At 37.1% G+C, this 16,496-nt stretch overlaps 2 protein-coding genes and 1 long non-coding RNA gene across 6 annotated transcripts; 2 read left to right on the forward strand and 1 right to left on the reverse strand.

The window, feature by feature from the left end:
* Positions 1-582: 582 nt before the first annotated feature.
* Positions 583-2,931, forward strand: LOC104098768 (protein LATERAL BRANCHING OXIDOREDUCTASE 1-like). Its single transcript, XM_009605584.3, has 4 exons — positions 583-1,006; positions 1,804-2,051; positions 2,127-2,454; positions 2,538-2,931. The coding sequence occupies exons 1-4, from the start codon at positions 761-763 to the stop codon at positions 2,790-2,792; spliced, it is 1,077 nt and encodes a 358-aa protein (XP_009603879.1). The 5' UTR covers positions 583-760; the 3' UTR covers positions 2,793-2,931.
* A 1,522-nt stretch (positions 2,932-4,453) lies between these two features.
* On the forward strand, positions 4,454-5,842 carry LOC138893425 (uncharacterized). The gene is made up of 2 exons (XR_011408910.1): positions 4,454-4,567; positions 5,575-5,842. It is a non-coding gene; the product is annotated as an uncharacterized lncRNA (long non-coding RNA).
* A 552-nt stretch (positions 5,843-6,394) lies between these two features.
* On the reverse strand, positions 6,395-11,329 carry LOC104098766 (probable serine/threonine-protein kinase WNK4). 4 transcript variants are annotated; one of them, XM_009605582.4, is made up of 7 exons: positions 11,053-11,327; positions 10,234-10,381; positions 9,202-9,425; positions 8,766-8,923; positions 8,361-8,673; positions 7,862-8,200; positions 6,395-7,078 (listed from the first exon to the last, which is right to left on the reverse strand). In XM_009605582.4, the coding sequence occupies exons 2-7, from the start codon at positions 10,374-10,376 to the stop codon at positions 6,564-6,566; spliced, it is 1,692 nt and encodes a 563-aa protein (XP_009603877.1). In that variant the 5' UTR covers positions 10,377-10,381; positions 11,053-11,327; the 3' UTR covers positions 6,395-6,563. The 4 variants fall into 4 exon arrangements, with proteins under 4 accessions (XP_009603877.1, XP_009603875.1, XP_009603876.1 ...); XM_009605580.4 differs by having other exon boundaries at positions 10,234-10,499; XM_009605581.4 differs by having other exon boundaries at positions 7,919-8,200; positions 10,234-10,499; positions 11,053-11,326.
* Between the last annotated feature and the right edge of the window lie 5,167 nt (positions 11,330-16,496).

Genomic DNA, 16,496 nt, shown 5'->3' on the forward strand with positions numbered 1-16,496 from the left:
TTGGAAATTGGTTATGGTTGAAAACTTCAATTCACCAACTTCACAATTGTAACAATAAAGTAAGCAATAGTAGCAATTATAGAAGTAAATTAGAGAGAGATTTGATGATTTTGTAAGAAAAATGAAATAATGATGGGGTATTTATAGTTGAAAATAGGGAAAAAGTGTAATTATAAAAAGTTTGGGATTAAAACAAAATTGGGGGGGTTAAATGGCTATTTCATAAATAGCCAACGACTATTTTTTTTTTTTTTTTTTTTAAAAAAAAAAAATTTAAAAATAGCTGTTGGGACCGTTTGACCCGCTAAGGGACCGGGACGGTCCCGAGCCCTGGCGGGCCAACGGGCCCAAATCATAAAACCGGCCTACGAGATCGGACCAAACGATCCTGACACGTTTGGCCCGCAGTCCCGAGCCTAGACCGGCCCACTTGCCGGCCTTAGTTTCAGATGTACGAATAATAATTAGAGTATACCAAAAGAAGGCCGCAAATCTTGCCAGCACTGCTCTTCTCTTTCTTTATCAGAAGAATCACTGTCAATTTCACTTGTTCCAATTAAAGTAAGGAAACCGAGAAAATAGTGCAGTATTAAACTATCCATTTTATGACTAACTGTATTTTCCAGCTACTAAAAAAAGTCCACCTCTAGTTTATGTGTTTTTTTCTTGGGAATTACATCAACTGTTAAAACAAAACAAAAAAAGCAAAGCAAACAACAAGATCTGCAACTAGCCTAGATTTTTGCTTCTTACAGAAACCATGGCTGAAACTCTCCCTCCTGCTGCAAAGGTAGAAACAGTTTTCAAGTCAGTTCAAGAACTGGCAAACAGCAAACAAATTCCAGAAAAGTATATTCATACACAAGGCTCAATCAATACATTTCCTCCACTGCTGGATTTACCAGAAGTTGATCTTAGTCTTATCATTTCATCACCCCATTCCCCCGCCCGAGAAAAAGAGCTCAACAAACTTCAATCCGGTCTCAAGTCTTGTGGCTGCTTTCAGGTCTGACTTTGACTACTTAAGTATTTATTATTTGATCTATATTTTTGACATAGGAAGTCCAACGCGAGCATTACTTAGATATGACAATCCATTAAAAAAAACACCAATACTAAGATTGGCTAGAACAAGGTGATTATCATGACGTAGGTTTGTCTCTGGTCTAGATCAACTGAGGCTAGAACAAGGTGATTATCTTGGCGTAGATCTGTCTCTAGCCTAGATCAACCTAAGTTAAATGAAGTATTTATTGTTCTGCTTAAGAAATCATTATTTAGGAGCATTACCAAAGTGTTCCAAAGGTGAAATTATCTTGACGTAGGTCTGTCTCTGGCCTGAAATGTGGAACCATATATCAAAATCGAGTGTCTTTTGGATTTTTGATTTTATTTCATTAAGTTCAACTAATTGCAGTGTTAGCAATGTTGTCACAGTTGACCACAATAATTTTTTGTTCAAAAGCATTTTGTAATCTTGGAAATGGTTTTTTTTCATTGGCTTGTGATTGACAGAAAGGAAAGTAGAACTCAAACTTCAGAGGATCCCAAAAGAAAAGTGAATGAAAATGTGGAAAACCAAATTATGGTAAAAGTCACTGCATCTAAGAATAGGAAAATAACAAGAGTGTCGCAAGAGGATGATATCAAAGTAGTAAAAGAAGAAGAAGAAGATATGAATGTCAATGAAAAGAGGGGGTACTTAACTCATTCTATTTGTAAGCTATCTATATGCTCTCTGCACTCTTGGTTGTACTATCCGTTTAAGAGTAACATATACATGGGGTAATATTTGAAATTCAGGTCATAAATCATGGAATAGCAGATTCATTTCTTGACAAAGTGCGCGATATTAGCAAACAGTTCTTTGCACTTCCAACTGAAGAGAAGCTTAAATATGCCAGAACAATGGATGACATTGAAGGATACGGAAATGATTCAGTTCTTTCAGAAAAGCAAACACTTGATTGGACCGACAGATTGTATCTAAATGTGATGCCGCAAGACATAAGGAAACTCCAATATTGGCCCCAAAAACCTGAATGTTTTAGGTATATGTTCTCTCCTTTTTACTCCGAAATGAAGAAATTAGAAGCATAGGGCTAAAAAGATTACCTTACTTGCAGGGAAGTTTTTGAAGAATATATCAAGAATATGAAGTTGTTGAGTGAGTCCCTCCTAAAGGCCATAGCGACGTCATTGCACTTGGAGGAGAACTGCTTTTTGGACCAGTGTGGAGAACGAGGAATGATGGTTGCACGATTCAACTTCTATCCTCCATGCCCGAGGCCTGATATTGTACTCGGAGTCAAACCACATGCCGATGGATCAGCCATTACTCTCCTGTTGCAAGACAAAGATGTTGAAGGGCTTCAGGTTCTAAAAGATGATCAATGGTGTAGAGTGCCCGTTGTCCCAGATGGTATCCTCATTAATGTTGGAGATCAAGTTGAGGTATATCCATCTTTAGGACAGAGTTGTCAAATCTCAAATATTGTACGTCATGTAAAATTCTCAGAATTGTTGTTTCCTTGCAGATTATGAGCAATGGAATCTTTAAGAGCCCCGTGCACAGGGTGGTGACGAACACAGAAAGAGAAAGAAACACTCTTGCTGTTTTCATTATGCCAGATGTAAATGTTGAGATTGGACCAGTGGAAAAGCTTATCAATGAGGAAAGGCCAAGACTGTACAAGAACATTAAGAATTATGGTGAACTCTTCTTCCAAAACTATCAGCGCGGGAGAAGACCTATAGAAGCAGCAATGATATGCCAAGAACTCGATAGTTGATAACAAAAGCTAAGAGAGCATCAATTTCAGTTCCTTCTTTCTCGATTTGTATTTTAATTCGTAATTTTTTCAAGATTGTCTCATGTAACTTCTGTTTAGTACCACTTTCTTTCAATAATAGAAGTATGAGTTTAAGTTATATACACCAGAAGTATAGGAACCTTTTACACTATCAGGTCACCCAAAAGATATTTGCATGTAAGACTCCTTAAAATATGAGATTTGTAATCTTTAAAACAAGATAGGTTATTTGCTATAGCATGTAAGGCGACCTGATGGTGTAAAATGTTCTTACACTGACGGTATGTAACGACCCGGCTGGTTGTTTTGAGAGTAATAGCCTCGATCCCCTATTTATTGCTTCTCCCATATCTTTTTCTGCTATTGTGACTTGCTGAGAGGTTTCGTTTTGATTTTTGGAGTGATTTGGGACACTTAGTCCCTAAACGAAAGCTTAAGTCTTATGATTTTGACCGTAGTCGGAACTGTGTAAAGACGACTCCGGAATGGAATTTCGTCGGTTCCGTTAGCTCCGTTGGGTGATTTTGGACTTAGGAGCGTGTTTGGATTGTGTTTTGGAGGTCCGTAGCATATTTAGGCTTGAAATGGCGAAAGTCGAATTTTTGGAGATTTAGACCGGTAGTGGAAATTTTGATATCGGGGTCGGATTCCGATTCCGAAAGTTGAAGTAGGTTCGTAATGTCGAATAAAACTTGTGTGCAAAATTTGGGGTCAATCGGACGTGGTTTGATTGGTTTCGGCATTGGTTGTCGAATTTGGAAGTTTCAAATTCTTTAAGATTGAATCGGAGGATAATTCGTGATTTTAGCGTTGTTTGATACGGTTTGAGAGCTCGACTAAGTTCGTATAGTGTTTTAGGATTGGTTGGTATGTTTGGTCGAGGTCCTAGGGGCCTCGGGTGAGTTTCGGGTGAGTTTCGGATTGAGTTTGGAACTTATGCAATTGCTGGAGCTGTTGCACCTAGTGTAATCGCACCTGCGCACTTTGGGCCGCAGGTGCGGCACCGCAGAAGCGGCCATGGAGCCGCAGAAGCGGTTTTGACCCTGTCCAGCTGGGACCGCAGGTGCGGCCATAGATCCGCAGAAGCGGACGCGCAGAAGCGGAAGAGAAGCGCAGATGCAGGCTCGCAGAAGCAGCCCTTGTTCGCAGATGCGGACTCAGTCCCCCTTAAGTGATTTTCGCACCTGGGATGGAATTTCCGCAGGTGCGGTTGAAGGCTCGCAGGTGCGAGATGTCTGCACAGAACACTTAGATGTAAGTGTTCGCGATTTTTGCTTATTTTCGACATTTTGAGCTCGGGTTTGGCGATTTCTTGAGAGCATGTTTTAGGGGTCTCTTGAGGTAAGTCCCTTGTTCTTATTTTTGATCAATAATCTTGCTTCCCCATGTATTTTTCCACCTAGTTAGTGTGTATTTAAGGTGGAAATTTGAAATTTGAGGCTAGGGATTTGGAAGTTTGATTTGTGGATTTGGAGGACCATTTGTTGTCGGATTTTAGTAAATTTGATATGGTTAGACTCGTGAGTGAACGGATTTTCGTATTTTATGACTTTTACCCGATTCCGAGAAGTGGGCCTCACGGGCGATTTTTGAGTTAATTTCGAAATTTTCGTTAAAGTGTTGATTTCGTTAATTAGATGAGTCTATTATTGTTGTATTTATGATATGTAATTGTGTTTTGCTAGATTTGGGTCATTCAGAGTCGGATAATCGAGGAAAGGGCATTCTTACGGATTGATTGAGCTTGACTCGAGGTAAGTGGCTTGCCTAACTTTGTGTAGGGGAAATCCCCTTAAGATTTGGAACTATTGTGATATGTGAGCGCCGTGTACGTGAGGTGACGAGTACGTACACGTGCTAGTTGTGGAAAAACCCGATATTCTTACTGAGCATCAATCTTGTTTTCCTTTTATTTTGAGTTATACCATTTTTATGAGTATTAATCTATTTTCATTCTTAATTGAGTTATTCCCATTTGCGTAGCTATGTTGTTTAGTCTAATACAACATGTCTACGTGTCTTAATTGCCTATGTGAACTCTGTGCAGCATGCTTAGTGAATTTCCTGCTTCTTCCTTGACTGGTACTTAGTCTAAATCGTAAGATTTCGTGATGTAGTTGCATTTCTATTGTTTGCGCTGTGTATTTACTTTGGGACTACGGAACGGTATTCCGGGAGATCCCCATGTACTGCATATTTACTTTGGGACTACGGAACGGTATTCCGGGAGATCCCCTGCACATTTACTTTGGGAGTACGGAACGGTATTCCGGGAGATCCCCTGCACATTTACTTTGGGACTACGGAACGGTATTCCGGGAGATCCCCATGTACTGCATATTTACTTTGGGACTACGGAACGGTATTCCGGGAGATCCCCTGTACTGCATATTTACTTTGGGACTACGGAACGGTATCCCCTGCACATTATTCCCCTGCACATTTACTTTGGGACTACGGAACGGTATTCCGGGAGATCCCCCTACACATTTACGTTTGGGACTACGAGACAGTATCTCGGGAGATCTCCTGTTGTGTTTCTGTGTACTGAGCTGTTACCTTCTACGATTTCATTTTTGCTAAATTTCAGCCTTTATTTTATTGCGGCATTACACTCTATATTATTTTATTATATATTTACCAGTAGGGCTCTGACCTGATCTCGTCACTACTCGACCGAGGTTAGGCTTGGCACTTACTGGGTACCGATTGTGGTGTACTCATGCTACTCTCTGCACATGTTTTTCGTGTGCAAATCCAGGTGCACCTTATCAGCCGCACTATCAGTGAGCCGGGACAGCTTTGGAGACTTCAAGGTATATCTGCCGCGTCCGCAGACCTCGGAGTCCCCTTCTACTCTTTCTCATGTCCATTATCTTCTGTATTTTTCCTTGTTAGACTCTGATGTATAGAGACACTAGATTTTTCCTTCTGTAGTTTGTGATTCATGATGTTTCGGATTTTGGGATTTGTTGTGTATTTTTGAACAGTTGGTTAAATTTATATATTTATTTCATTATTCCGCAAAATGTTAGGCTTACCTAGTTGTAGAGACTATGTGCAGTCACGACGTGACACGGAAGGGAAATTGGATCGTGACACGGTGTATATAACTTAAACTCTAGAAGTATATATTTCTCTCTAAGTCCAACCTGTAGTAGCTCGTTAAAGTAGTTGAATCTTTTTCACCCTGGAAAATGGAGACACTGCAACTTCCTTTGCCTGAATAGAAGTATCTATTTCTCTCCAACTTCAACCTGCACTGAAATGAAAATAAGAGGAGTTAGAGTAGTTGAATCTTGTTCACCATGGAAATTGGAGAAAGTATGAGTATTTTTCCCTGAATTGAGATACATTACAGACCAAAAGTTTCTGTCCACTTGCTCCTGCAATTTACCCAGAAATTGTGGAATAACCGAAAGAATCTTGCATAAGGACTAAGGTAAAGGTGATGACATCGTACCATGCTACCAATAATACTAGTTATATAGTACGTTTCACAGCCTCTGGGTTTTGGTCAGATAAGCAATTAGATGTAGCACTTCGCTAGGTACCTTTGGAATTCTATTGATGAGAGCATATAAGCGCAAGGGATGTTTATTCTTACATTGCTATAAGGTACAAATGTACAAAATTTGAACAAACACTTTTATTGCCATTTACACCTGCCTAATTCAAATCTCGGACCTGCTTAAAACTAGCATATGCATATATCCTCGTACATTTAAGATATATATTCAGGAAAAGAAATCAATGTCTTCTTGGTTTGTGACCTTGTCCCTTCCCATCATTCCACAATCTCATGGAATAAGTAGAATTCATTGATTGAGGACTCCTTCTTGAATCCTCATAAGGTTGTTGAAACCCAATATTTTCCACAGCGCCAACCGTCTTGAACAATCGTCTCTTGTGCACTTCCTCCACCAATGTCTTGTGCAGCAACTGGCTGCGCATATCCACCAAGGACTTGTTCCTTGTTAGTCTACGCGTATCAACTTTGCCCTTCTCTTTAGAAGTGGAAGAAGTTCTTTTTAATTCTAGCATATCTTTGCACTGCTTGTAGCACATTCTTGCTAAAGACTGCCCAGTGCTTGAGTTTTCCCCGGGACAAAACCGGGAAGTATGGTGGTTAATTGCAGTAGCTGGCTGACTTTGTTTTGTAGAGGTCGTCACAGGATCATTCTCATCATCAGAGAAGTAATTGAAGTTGGAATAATTTGCTGAGTGTGATGAGCTTTGGGAGCTGGTGTCGTCAAACATATCACCTACAAGAGTAGTTGATGACTTGATCAGATGTAATCAAAAAGTTAAACTTCAAGCAAAGAAGCAGTTAAATGGTCGATCAAATAAGGCCAAGTAAAATGTAGTGACAAACATATAAACAATCGCCTCATGGTATTTATTTCAGGTCCAAAAATGTAGAAATGATGCTACTACTTTATTATAACTCCACTAATATATGTAGTTTATTCTCATCAATCCAAACTAATATTCAAGTTAATTAAACAATATCTGCCGACAATAAAGCAAAGACAACGTACGTCTAAGTTGCTCAAGACACCGGTGCGGATCTAGAGGTTAAATCCTTCGAGATATAAATTCTAAGATTCGGGGATATGGATCCTAGTATGCATACCGGTGCGGGGATCTGGCTAAAAATAATTTAAAAATATAAAAATATCTCTAAATTATGAGAAATTTAGTAGAATACTTAGGTATAGCTTGTAAAATGTGGATTCCTTTTTTATTCTCAAGTTGTAGATAAGTAAATGATTGATTTCCTAGATATGGTATGTTATTTTATTCAAACTACCCTAGTTTTAATTCTGATTTCAGGAATCAAATTGTATCTGTATCTCGTCTCGAATTTTTCCGTCCGCCGTGGTCAAAGTACCCAAAATTATTTGACTCGATCCGGTACAAATCTCATACCCACACCCATACTAGTGTCGTGCCGACACGGGTACGGAACCTAAACTGTTGTGTCAGAACAACTTAGACGTATGTGGAATTGGTAATATAACACTAGATTAGATAAATCATAGTACCATGAAGCCAATGAGGACCATTGGTGTTTGTGTCAATCACTTGAGAGGAGAGCAGACCTGACAATGACACTTGGGAAGATGAGCAAGATGAGAAACCTCGGAAAGGGTTATGGTGATCATTATCGTCATCTTTATAGCTTAGCACATGGTAATCGGCGGATTCAAACTGATTCCATTTCTTCCACTGAGGTACCAAACCAGATATCTCTCCGTCAATCATATTAGCTATTTCATATGGTTTCCAGTCTGTAATTTCTAATTCCTTCACCATTTCATTTGCGACCTCCGTTGGGGTGTCAGTTACAATGTCGAACGGGAAATACACATTCCTAACATCACCTGCATGGACAGATTGTTTTAACTTTAGCCTCATTTATAGCATTAATACTTCAGCTTCATGCATTTGTGTAGAAACTGGACTAATAATATTCGTTTCTCTTAGAAAAAAACTGAGGTCATAAGAAACAGAAATTTGTTTAAGATGAAGAGCAGCAAATACCTTCTTTATCCGCAATCTGCACTTTAATTAAAATGGTATCATCTTCAGGATTCAATTTCCCGGTGATGGTCATATTAGTCCTTGGAGCGTCCTCGTTCAAGTGGAGGTCCTCGATAGCAATTTTATCATTCAAGAAAGGCTTTTGAAGTTGCATCATTGTTACCGACTTACCATCAACATTATCAAATACAAGGAAGGGATCAACCATTAGTTCTTTAGCTGATAATCTTTTTGATGCTGGCTCCAAGCATTTCCTAATAAATCTTTGTGCATCCAAATCTTGAACTTTATAAAATGCCCGAGGCCTCTTACCCTGAGTGAGGAGAAAAAGATAATCATGTAAATTTCTGACTGACTGACAAAAACTTTCGAAAGATATTATTAAGAGACAGAGACACATCTTACAGAGGTCACTTTTTTGTATATTTGTGCAGGGTTAACACATTCACTGTATGGATATTCACCCGTAAGCATCTCTAACATGCACATGCCAAATGAATATACATCGACTAGCTCATTGTAGTTCTCCTCGTATAGTTCCGGTGCCATGAACTCAGGTGTCCCTATTGCAAATGAACAGAAATAATACACAATCAGTAGTAAATGTAGAATGATTTACAAATCACTAATGCATCTCAGATTTGATTGGATTTTATATGGAGAAAAGTCTCAAAATCTAGGCCAGTCTAGATAAAAATTGACTTTGGAAGACCACATAGCTTGATTCACCAAAATTCATTTCCGGCTACATATTTAGATTTCATGAGCTACTACTCAGGAAATATAAAACAAATTTGACAAATGTTCCAGCCCGGAAAAGCGGAAGTGGGAGATGAAGTACCTATAACACTGTGCGCTCTCTGTGATCCACGAAGAATTGCTGCCAAGCCCAAGTCCCCAATTTTCACTTGTCCAAGATGACCGTTAACAAATATGTTGTCACACTTCAGGTCTCGATGGATAACTGGCGGATCATGTTCGTGTAAATAAACAAGACCTTCCAGTATTTGGCGCGCCCAATTCTTTATAGCTCGAATGTCTACTCGCTGATACTTCTTTCTGTATCTGCATGCAATTAAATGATCAGTGATATTCTTATCTTGTAATAGTTTTACCAATAAATCAAAATCAACCAGCGGAAATGGGACATCCATGTATCCCGTCAGCAAATCCGCCACAGATATTTATGTCAAGTGTAGACTGATCCTCCTGATATCCTTTTAATTACTTACAATGCTCACCAGAAACTCAAATTTTAAATTCTTTGTTTTTTCCCATAAGACATTACAGAAGCAAGGTGTCAGATCCTTTCTAGGATTCCCTTAATTCTTTTATTTTCTCTATCCCTAGCATCTATGCTATAACCTAAAGTGAAAAAAATTCAATTAATATTTCAAAAAATGACACGACCGTACTTGAAATTGGGACCTTTAAGTCCAAGGCCCTCACATGAGGCCTCAAGCCCCCGATGCACTAAGCTCCCGCTATGCGCGGGATCCGGGGAAGGGCCGGAACACAAGGGTCTATTATACGCAGTCTTATCCTGCATTTATGCAAAAGGCTATTTTCACGACTCGAATCCGTGACCTCCTGGCCTCAAGCCCGCTTTAACAAAATCCCGCTAGGTTGCAAATTAGGTGCAACACTAACCAGTAATGGATCTAGACTAGACGCAGCGCATTGGACAGAAATCACTGTGTCTAACTCGGACTATATATATGTGTGTTAGTGAAAACTGGCATATGTATAAAGAGTAGAATCCATTGACTCTAAATTCCGGATCCATCGTTGCATTTAACTTAGCCAGATAGGGAGCTGCACAATATTAAACCATTCCAGTTCGGAAAAAATAGACAAAAGAACAGAGGATTACCCTCGGAGAGTACCGGAGGTGAACATCTCGGTAATGAAATTAAAGGTCCTGTGTTCAACATCAATCCAAGAAGTATAGAATCTCATGATAGAATGATGATTGAGAGTGCTAAGCAGATGAACTTCAGAGTAAAGCCTCTCCATATCCTCTGGTGAATGAAGCAAATCATTTAGTTTAATTTGGTTCCATGCCACTTCCATACCTAGCAACTCATCAATTGCTCTATACACTGTTTTCATTGCCCCTTTTCCCAAAACTTCCTCGAACTGTCCGCCCATCCATTAAAACCCAAACATCAAACATAATCAAGAATCACACATAATTGACTCTACTCACACAAATTTACTACAAAATTAGTAACTTTCTCTGTTCCCGTTTATGGAACTCAACAATTCAAGAATTGTAAATGCATAATTGATCAACCAAATTACAACAACAACAATAACAACAAACTCAGTAAGTTCCCACAAGTGGGGTCTGAGGAGGCTAATGTGTACGCAGATATTACCCTTGCTCGGGAGGTCAGAGAGGCGGAGAGGCGGTTTCTGATAAACTCTCGACTAGAGAGTAGATGAAAACCAAATTACTATCATCAAAAGCATTTTAAGGATTATAAACATGCAACTAAAAAGCAAAAAGATTGAAGCTTTAAAAGAAATACTAATGGACTCAACTTACAATAATTTACAACAAGATTTGTACATGCATAATTGATCAACAAAATACTGTCACAAAACCATTTTAAATCTCATAACATGCAATAATAAAGTAAAAAGATTGAAGCTTTAAAAAGAAAAACTAAGGCTAAAAGGTACTTACACGTCCATAACGAGCAGTAGGATCAATTTCAACATATCTAAGATCATCCTCTGATTCTTTACAGTGTTCTGAAAATCGTCCCTTGTACATATTGAATTGATTCTTACAAGAGTTTCAGTTAATCAAGAAAGTTGGTATAAGTTGAAACTTGAAAAGAGAAGTTAATTACTCATCTTTTTTATGATCTACTTAAAAAAGAGTTACGTGGGTAGCTAAAAGTTTTGTAGTTTATGACTAAGTAAAAGAGGTGCTTTGTATTCTGTATCTAATAATTAAAAGCATTGTTGGCAAACATTTGATTGAGAAATGAGACAAATGTGTGATGAATGAGTGTATTCTGATTTGACAGCAAGAATAGCACAAGTGAAAATGCTGGCACATAAGTTAGAACCAGTAGGGTCAGATTATTTTCTTATTTTTTGTTGGAAAATGATAAAAAGGTGAGATGTTTTTTGCCAAGAATTGGATTTTCTTAAGGGAAAATAGGAAGAAAAAGCATAAATTTAGTTAGAGGACAAATTTGGTGACTCTAGGGACCTGGTGAGAGAGAAAAGGAGTGACAAAAAGGAATATAGGAAAGGCCAAATCTTTAGGTTAGATTTTTTTTAATTTATGAAGTGATAAAATGACTAAGTTGATATTTTAAAAAGATGAAATGACTAAGGTGGTGGACTCAAGCCTAAGATAGGTACATTTAAGGATGAGAAGATTAGAAGCAATTATGAATATGGGAGAAAAAAATACAATATTTTAAAATTTATGCGTACCAAGTATTATAAAGAACTTAGAATTGTCCATCTCTACTGATATGAGTTATTGCCTTTTGCGTCTTAGAATGGAGAGGAAGCCTCAACCAAGCAAAAGTGCGATATCTCTGGACACTCGAAATTATAAATTGATTCAAGTATCATTCTAATTACTTTTTCATAATCTTTTCTTTAAGTAAAATTACTGCGAGCGATATAAACTTAAACTTCATATTTTTAAATGGAGTTGGGGCCGGGGAAGTTGGCACTTGACAACTTGACTTCACTAATTTATAGTTGTATGCATAGGTTGAATAGACTATTTTTGAAAACAATACTACAATTTGTAGTAATTAAGAAGACAATTATGATATTATCAATAAAATGAGATGCAGAAGTAGGTGAGATTGAGGCACACATTCATTTATTTAATACTCGTGTGGCATCATAGACCAATTAATTGTCAAACTAGATACACTCCGTTACTAAATTGCAAAAGGCACACCTATAAGAGTTGCGGTGTAGCAATAAATACTTCTTCATTCTTAACCAGATATCTCGCATTCGAACTCTGGGTATGGAGTCACCTTTGTTAGGAGATGTTTTACCCCTCAATGTGAAACTTTTCTCCGCGAATCCGAATTTAGTTGGGCCTCAATACACGTATCGGATGTTGGTATTATTCCTCTTTAGGCGTTACTCTAATTTGATAATGCAAAGAACAAAGAACACTTCTAATCTACAATTAATTTGTGATTAATTGTCATACCTCTCCACCATTAATTTGTTGTAACATTTCTAGATTTTATGTATATGCAGAGTGGGAGAATGAAGTTACTACTTCATAAATAGTTCACATTCATTCATATGACAGTTTCTTAACTTTTGTGACTTCGTTTGTGAAAAGATACAATTTTTCATAAGGTTTGAAGTTACTATCTTTATGACAATGTTGTCATTAAACCAAAAATAAATGTTACATAACATTAACTCACATTTGGCCTCTTACGATTTTCTGATGGAAGAAAACGTAAATGATTTGCCTATATAAATACACCAACCAAAAATATTATTCTCTCATCCTCTCAAAAGACTATTCTTCTTCCTATTTTTTTTGGGCAATTCTTTTTTGCAAACTCCAAACTTCCAGCCATGAGTGCACGTGTTTGGAAGTACTGTGAAAACCTTGGGGAGCGACCGGTCTTAACGATTTGCACCAAATCGGACCAAAATCGCTTTCAAGGCAGTGGCTTGCCACGACATATTTATTCGATAAGTTATTTCTATTCTTGGTCAATATTATCTACTATTTTTCTTACAATTTGAAAGCGATTTTGTATATAATATTGACTAATGGCTACTACTTTGAACAAAACACTTTCTGATCTGTCAAAGCTTGAGCCTTTATGGTAACAATTATAAGCGTTGGTCCCGAAAACTTCTAATTTTCTTTGAACAATTAGAAGTGAATTACGTTTTGTTTAACGAACCTCCTGCTACTGTTGTTGCTGATGATGATGCTAAAAAGAAATTTGAAAAGGATAATAAAACTGTTCGAGGGCATGTGGTTAACCATATGACTAATACTCTCTTAGATTTGTTTATAAATTATAAATCTGCTAAAGTCATATGGGACAGTTTGGAGAAGAAATATGGTGTGGATGATGCGGGGAAAAGAAGTATTTAGATGGAAAGTGGATCAAGTTTCAGATGGTTGATGATAAGTCAATCATGGAGCAGGTTCACAAGTATGAGAATTTGACTGCTGATATTCTGAATTAAGGCATGGAGATGTGTGAGATTCTTCAAGCTAATGTTCTACTTAAAAAAATTTCACCTTCCTGGAATGATTACAGGAATCAACTGAAACTCAAGAAGAAAAACTTAACTCTTCAAGAATTGATCAGTCACATAAGGACTGAGGAAGCAAAATGTCTCAAAGATGAGGAGGCAGAACGACTTAAGGATAAGATGAAATTTCTCTCTCTTAATTCTTCTAAAGCTAACCTTGTGGAATCTGCTAGTACTTTTGTGAAAGACATGTTTAAAGGTAAACAGAAGAAAGGCCAGAAGAAAGAATATGTAAAGAAGCAGAATTACTTCAATAAATCGGAGGGCCAAATCCAAAAGTCGAAAGGACCTTGCTATGTCTGTGAAAAAATTGGTCACAATACTTTCCAGTGCAACCAAAGACAAGGACAAAACTCGAAGCAGGGAGGAAAAACTCCACCCCAAGCTAACCTTACTGAAAGTGGTGATGTGATTGTTGATGTGGTCATATAGGCAAATATGGTGGCTAACAAGACTGATTGGATATTGGACACAGGCTCTTCAAGGCACCTCTGTGCCAACAAGGAATTGTTCCATAACTTTGAGGAGTCTACTGATGGCGAGTGTGTTTACATGGGTAACTCCACTACCGCAGGAGTTATGGGTAAAGGAAAAATTTTTCTTAAGTTAACTTCTAGAAAAATCTCAGCCTTGAACAATGTTCTGTACGTTCCCTCCATTCGTAGAAACTTAATTTTTGGTGCACTTCTCAACAAAGCAGGCCTTAAACTTATTTTGAATCTAATAAAATTATTATTTCTCGTGGAGGAGACTTTGTTGGGAAGGGTTATCTCAATGGAGGTTTTTTTGTACTAAACATTATTCAAGAGATTACTAGTAATGCAAGTACTTCTAATTCTGCTTATATTGCTGAGTCTATTGATTTATGGCATGGTAGGTTAGGTCATATTAATATTGCTTCTATAAAAATACATAGAAAAATGGAATTAATTTTTGCGATTAATGTTGATAATTTTTCTAAGTGTTCTATTTGTATAGAAGCAAAATATACCAAAAAGCCTTTTAAAAATGTAACTAGTAGAAAGACAGAATTACTTGAACTAGTGTATTCAAACTTAGCTGATTTTAAGAATACTGTTAGTAAGGGTGGGAAGAAATACTATATGTAGATGACTTTTCGAGATACACTAAGGTATATCTTCTTAAGTCTAAGGATGAGGCTGAAAGCATATTTTTAAAATATAAAGCAGAAGTAGAAAATTAATTAAACAGGAAAATCAAGAGACTTAGGTCTGATAGGGGTGGTGAATATAGTACTAATACTCTAGAAACTTTTTGTGAGAAAAAATAGTAATATACATGAGGTTAGTGCTCCCTATACTCCCCAACAAAATGGTCTAGCTGAACGAAAAAATCGAACCCTTAAAGAAATGATGAATTCTATGCTTTTGAGTTCAAGTTTATCTGACAACAAGATGTGGGGGGAAGCTGTCTTATCTGCATGTTATGTTCTTAATAGAGTTCCTCATAAGAAGTTAGATAAAACTCAGTTATGGAAAGTATTTGCCCCTAACTTGAAATTTTTAAAAGTGTGGGGGTGTTTGGCTAAAGTTGGTCTACATGAATTTAAACAAGTAACTGTAGGACCTAAGACTTTTGATGCCGCTTTTATTGGTTATGCTCAAAACAGTGCTGCATATAGATTTCTATCTTTGAATGATCATTCTATTTGCCAATCTGGAGATGCGGAATTTTTTGAGCATGTTTTTCCATTGAAATATAATATTCCCACTGATGTGCCTAATAATACTTCTGCATCTATATCTGTTAATTCTCATATTGTGCCTTCTTCTAGTATTACTACTAATGATCATGAAAATGAATTTAGAAGGAGTAAGAGACGTAGAATTGATCTAACTTTGGTCTTGACTTTATCACTACTTTCTTGACCGAAAATATTGAGCTTGATCTTTTGAATTATGAATTAGTGTCTACCTATTTAATAGAAGAAGACCCTAAGACTTATGATGAAGCAATGAGGTCAATAGATGCTAATTTTTGGAAAGAGGCCATTAAAAGTGAATTAGACTCTATAGTTTCTAATCACACTTGGAACTTATCTGATTTGCCTAAAGGTTGTAAACCCATAAGTAGCAAGTGGATATTTAAGAAGAAATTGAGACCTGATGGTACAATTGAGAAATATAAGGCTAGACTTGTTAATAGGGGTTTAAACCAAAAGAAAGGCGTTGACTACTTTGATACTTATTCTCCCGTAACTAAAATAGCAACTATTAGAACTCTTGTTGCCTTAGCCGCTATTCATAATTTAGTGATACATCAAATGGATGTTAAAACGACTTTTCTAAATGGTGATTTAGAGGAAGAGATCTATATGACTCAACCTGAGGGTTTTGTGATCCAAGGACAGGAGAATAAAGTATGAAAATTGAGAAAGTCTATATATGGTCTTAAACAGGTACCTAAGCAATAGTATGAAAAGTTTAATAACACACTAGTAGATAATGGGTTTGTTGTTAATGCATCTGATACTTGTGTTTATTCCAATATGGTAGGATCAGATTGTGTGATTATATGTTTGTATGTAGATGACATGTTAATCTTTGGCCCTAATGTGGATATTGTAAATGAGACTAAGAATTCGTTGTCTTCTAAATTTAAAATGAAAGATCTTGGAGAAGTAGATGTAATTATAGGGATTAAAATCAAAAGAACTGCTAATGGTTTTTCATTGTCTCGGTCTCATTATATTGAGAAAATATTGAAAAGGTTTGATTGTTTTGATGTAGCTCCTGTGAGAACTCCTTATGATCCTAGCATACACTTGAGAAAGAATAAAGAATCTAGTGTTTCTCAAACTGAATATTCTAAGATAATTGGTAGTAT

This window comes from Nicotiana tomentosiformis, chromosome 6 (assembly GCF_000390325.3).
Source record: "Nicotiana tomentosiformis chromosome 6, ASM39032v3, whole genome shotgun sequence".
NCBI lineage: Eukaryota > Viridiplantae > Streptophyta > Magnoliopsida > Solanales > Solanaceae > Nicotiana > Nicotiana tomentosiformis.

Bases quoted from the DNA above. Each gene is read 5' to 3' on its own strand.
- LOC104098768 (XM_009605584.3), top strand. From the start codon at position 761: ATGGCTGAAACTCTCCCTCCTGCTGCAAAGGTAGAAACAGTTTTCAAG. The intron at 1,007-1,803 runs GTCTGACTTTGA...TTTGAAATTCAG, and splicing joins AGTCTTGTGGCTGCTTTCAG to GTCATAAATCATGGAATAGC. The intron at 2,455-2,537 runs GTATATCCATCT...GTTTCCTTGCAG, and splicing joins ATGTTGGAGATCAAGTTGAG to ATTATGAGCAATGGAATCTT.
- LOC104098766 (XM_009605580.4), bottom strand. From the start codon at position 11,142: ATGTACAAGGGACGATTTTCAGAACACTGTAAAGAATCAGAGGATGAT. The intron at 8,924-9,201 runs GTACTTCATCTC...CATTTGCAATAG, and splicing joins GAGAGCGCACAGTGTTATAG to GGACACCTGAGTTCATGGCA. The intron at 8,674-8,765 runs GTAAGATGTGTC...CTCCTCACTCAG, and splicing joins TATACAAAAAAGTGACCTCT to GGTAAGAGGCCTCGGGCATT.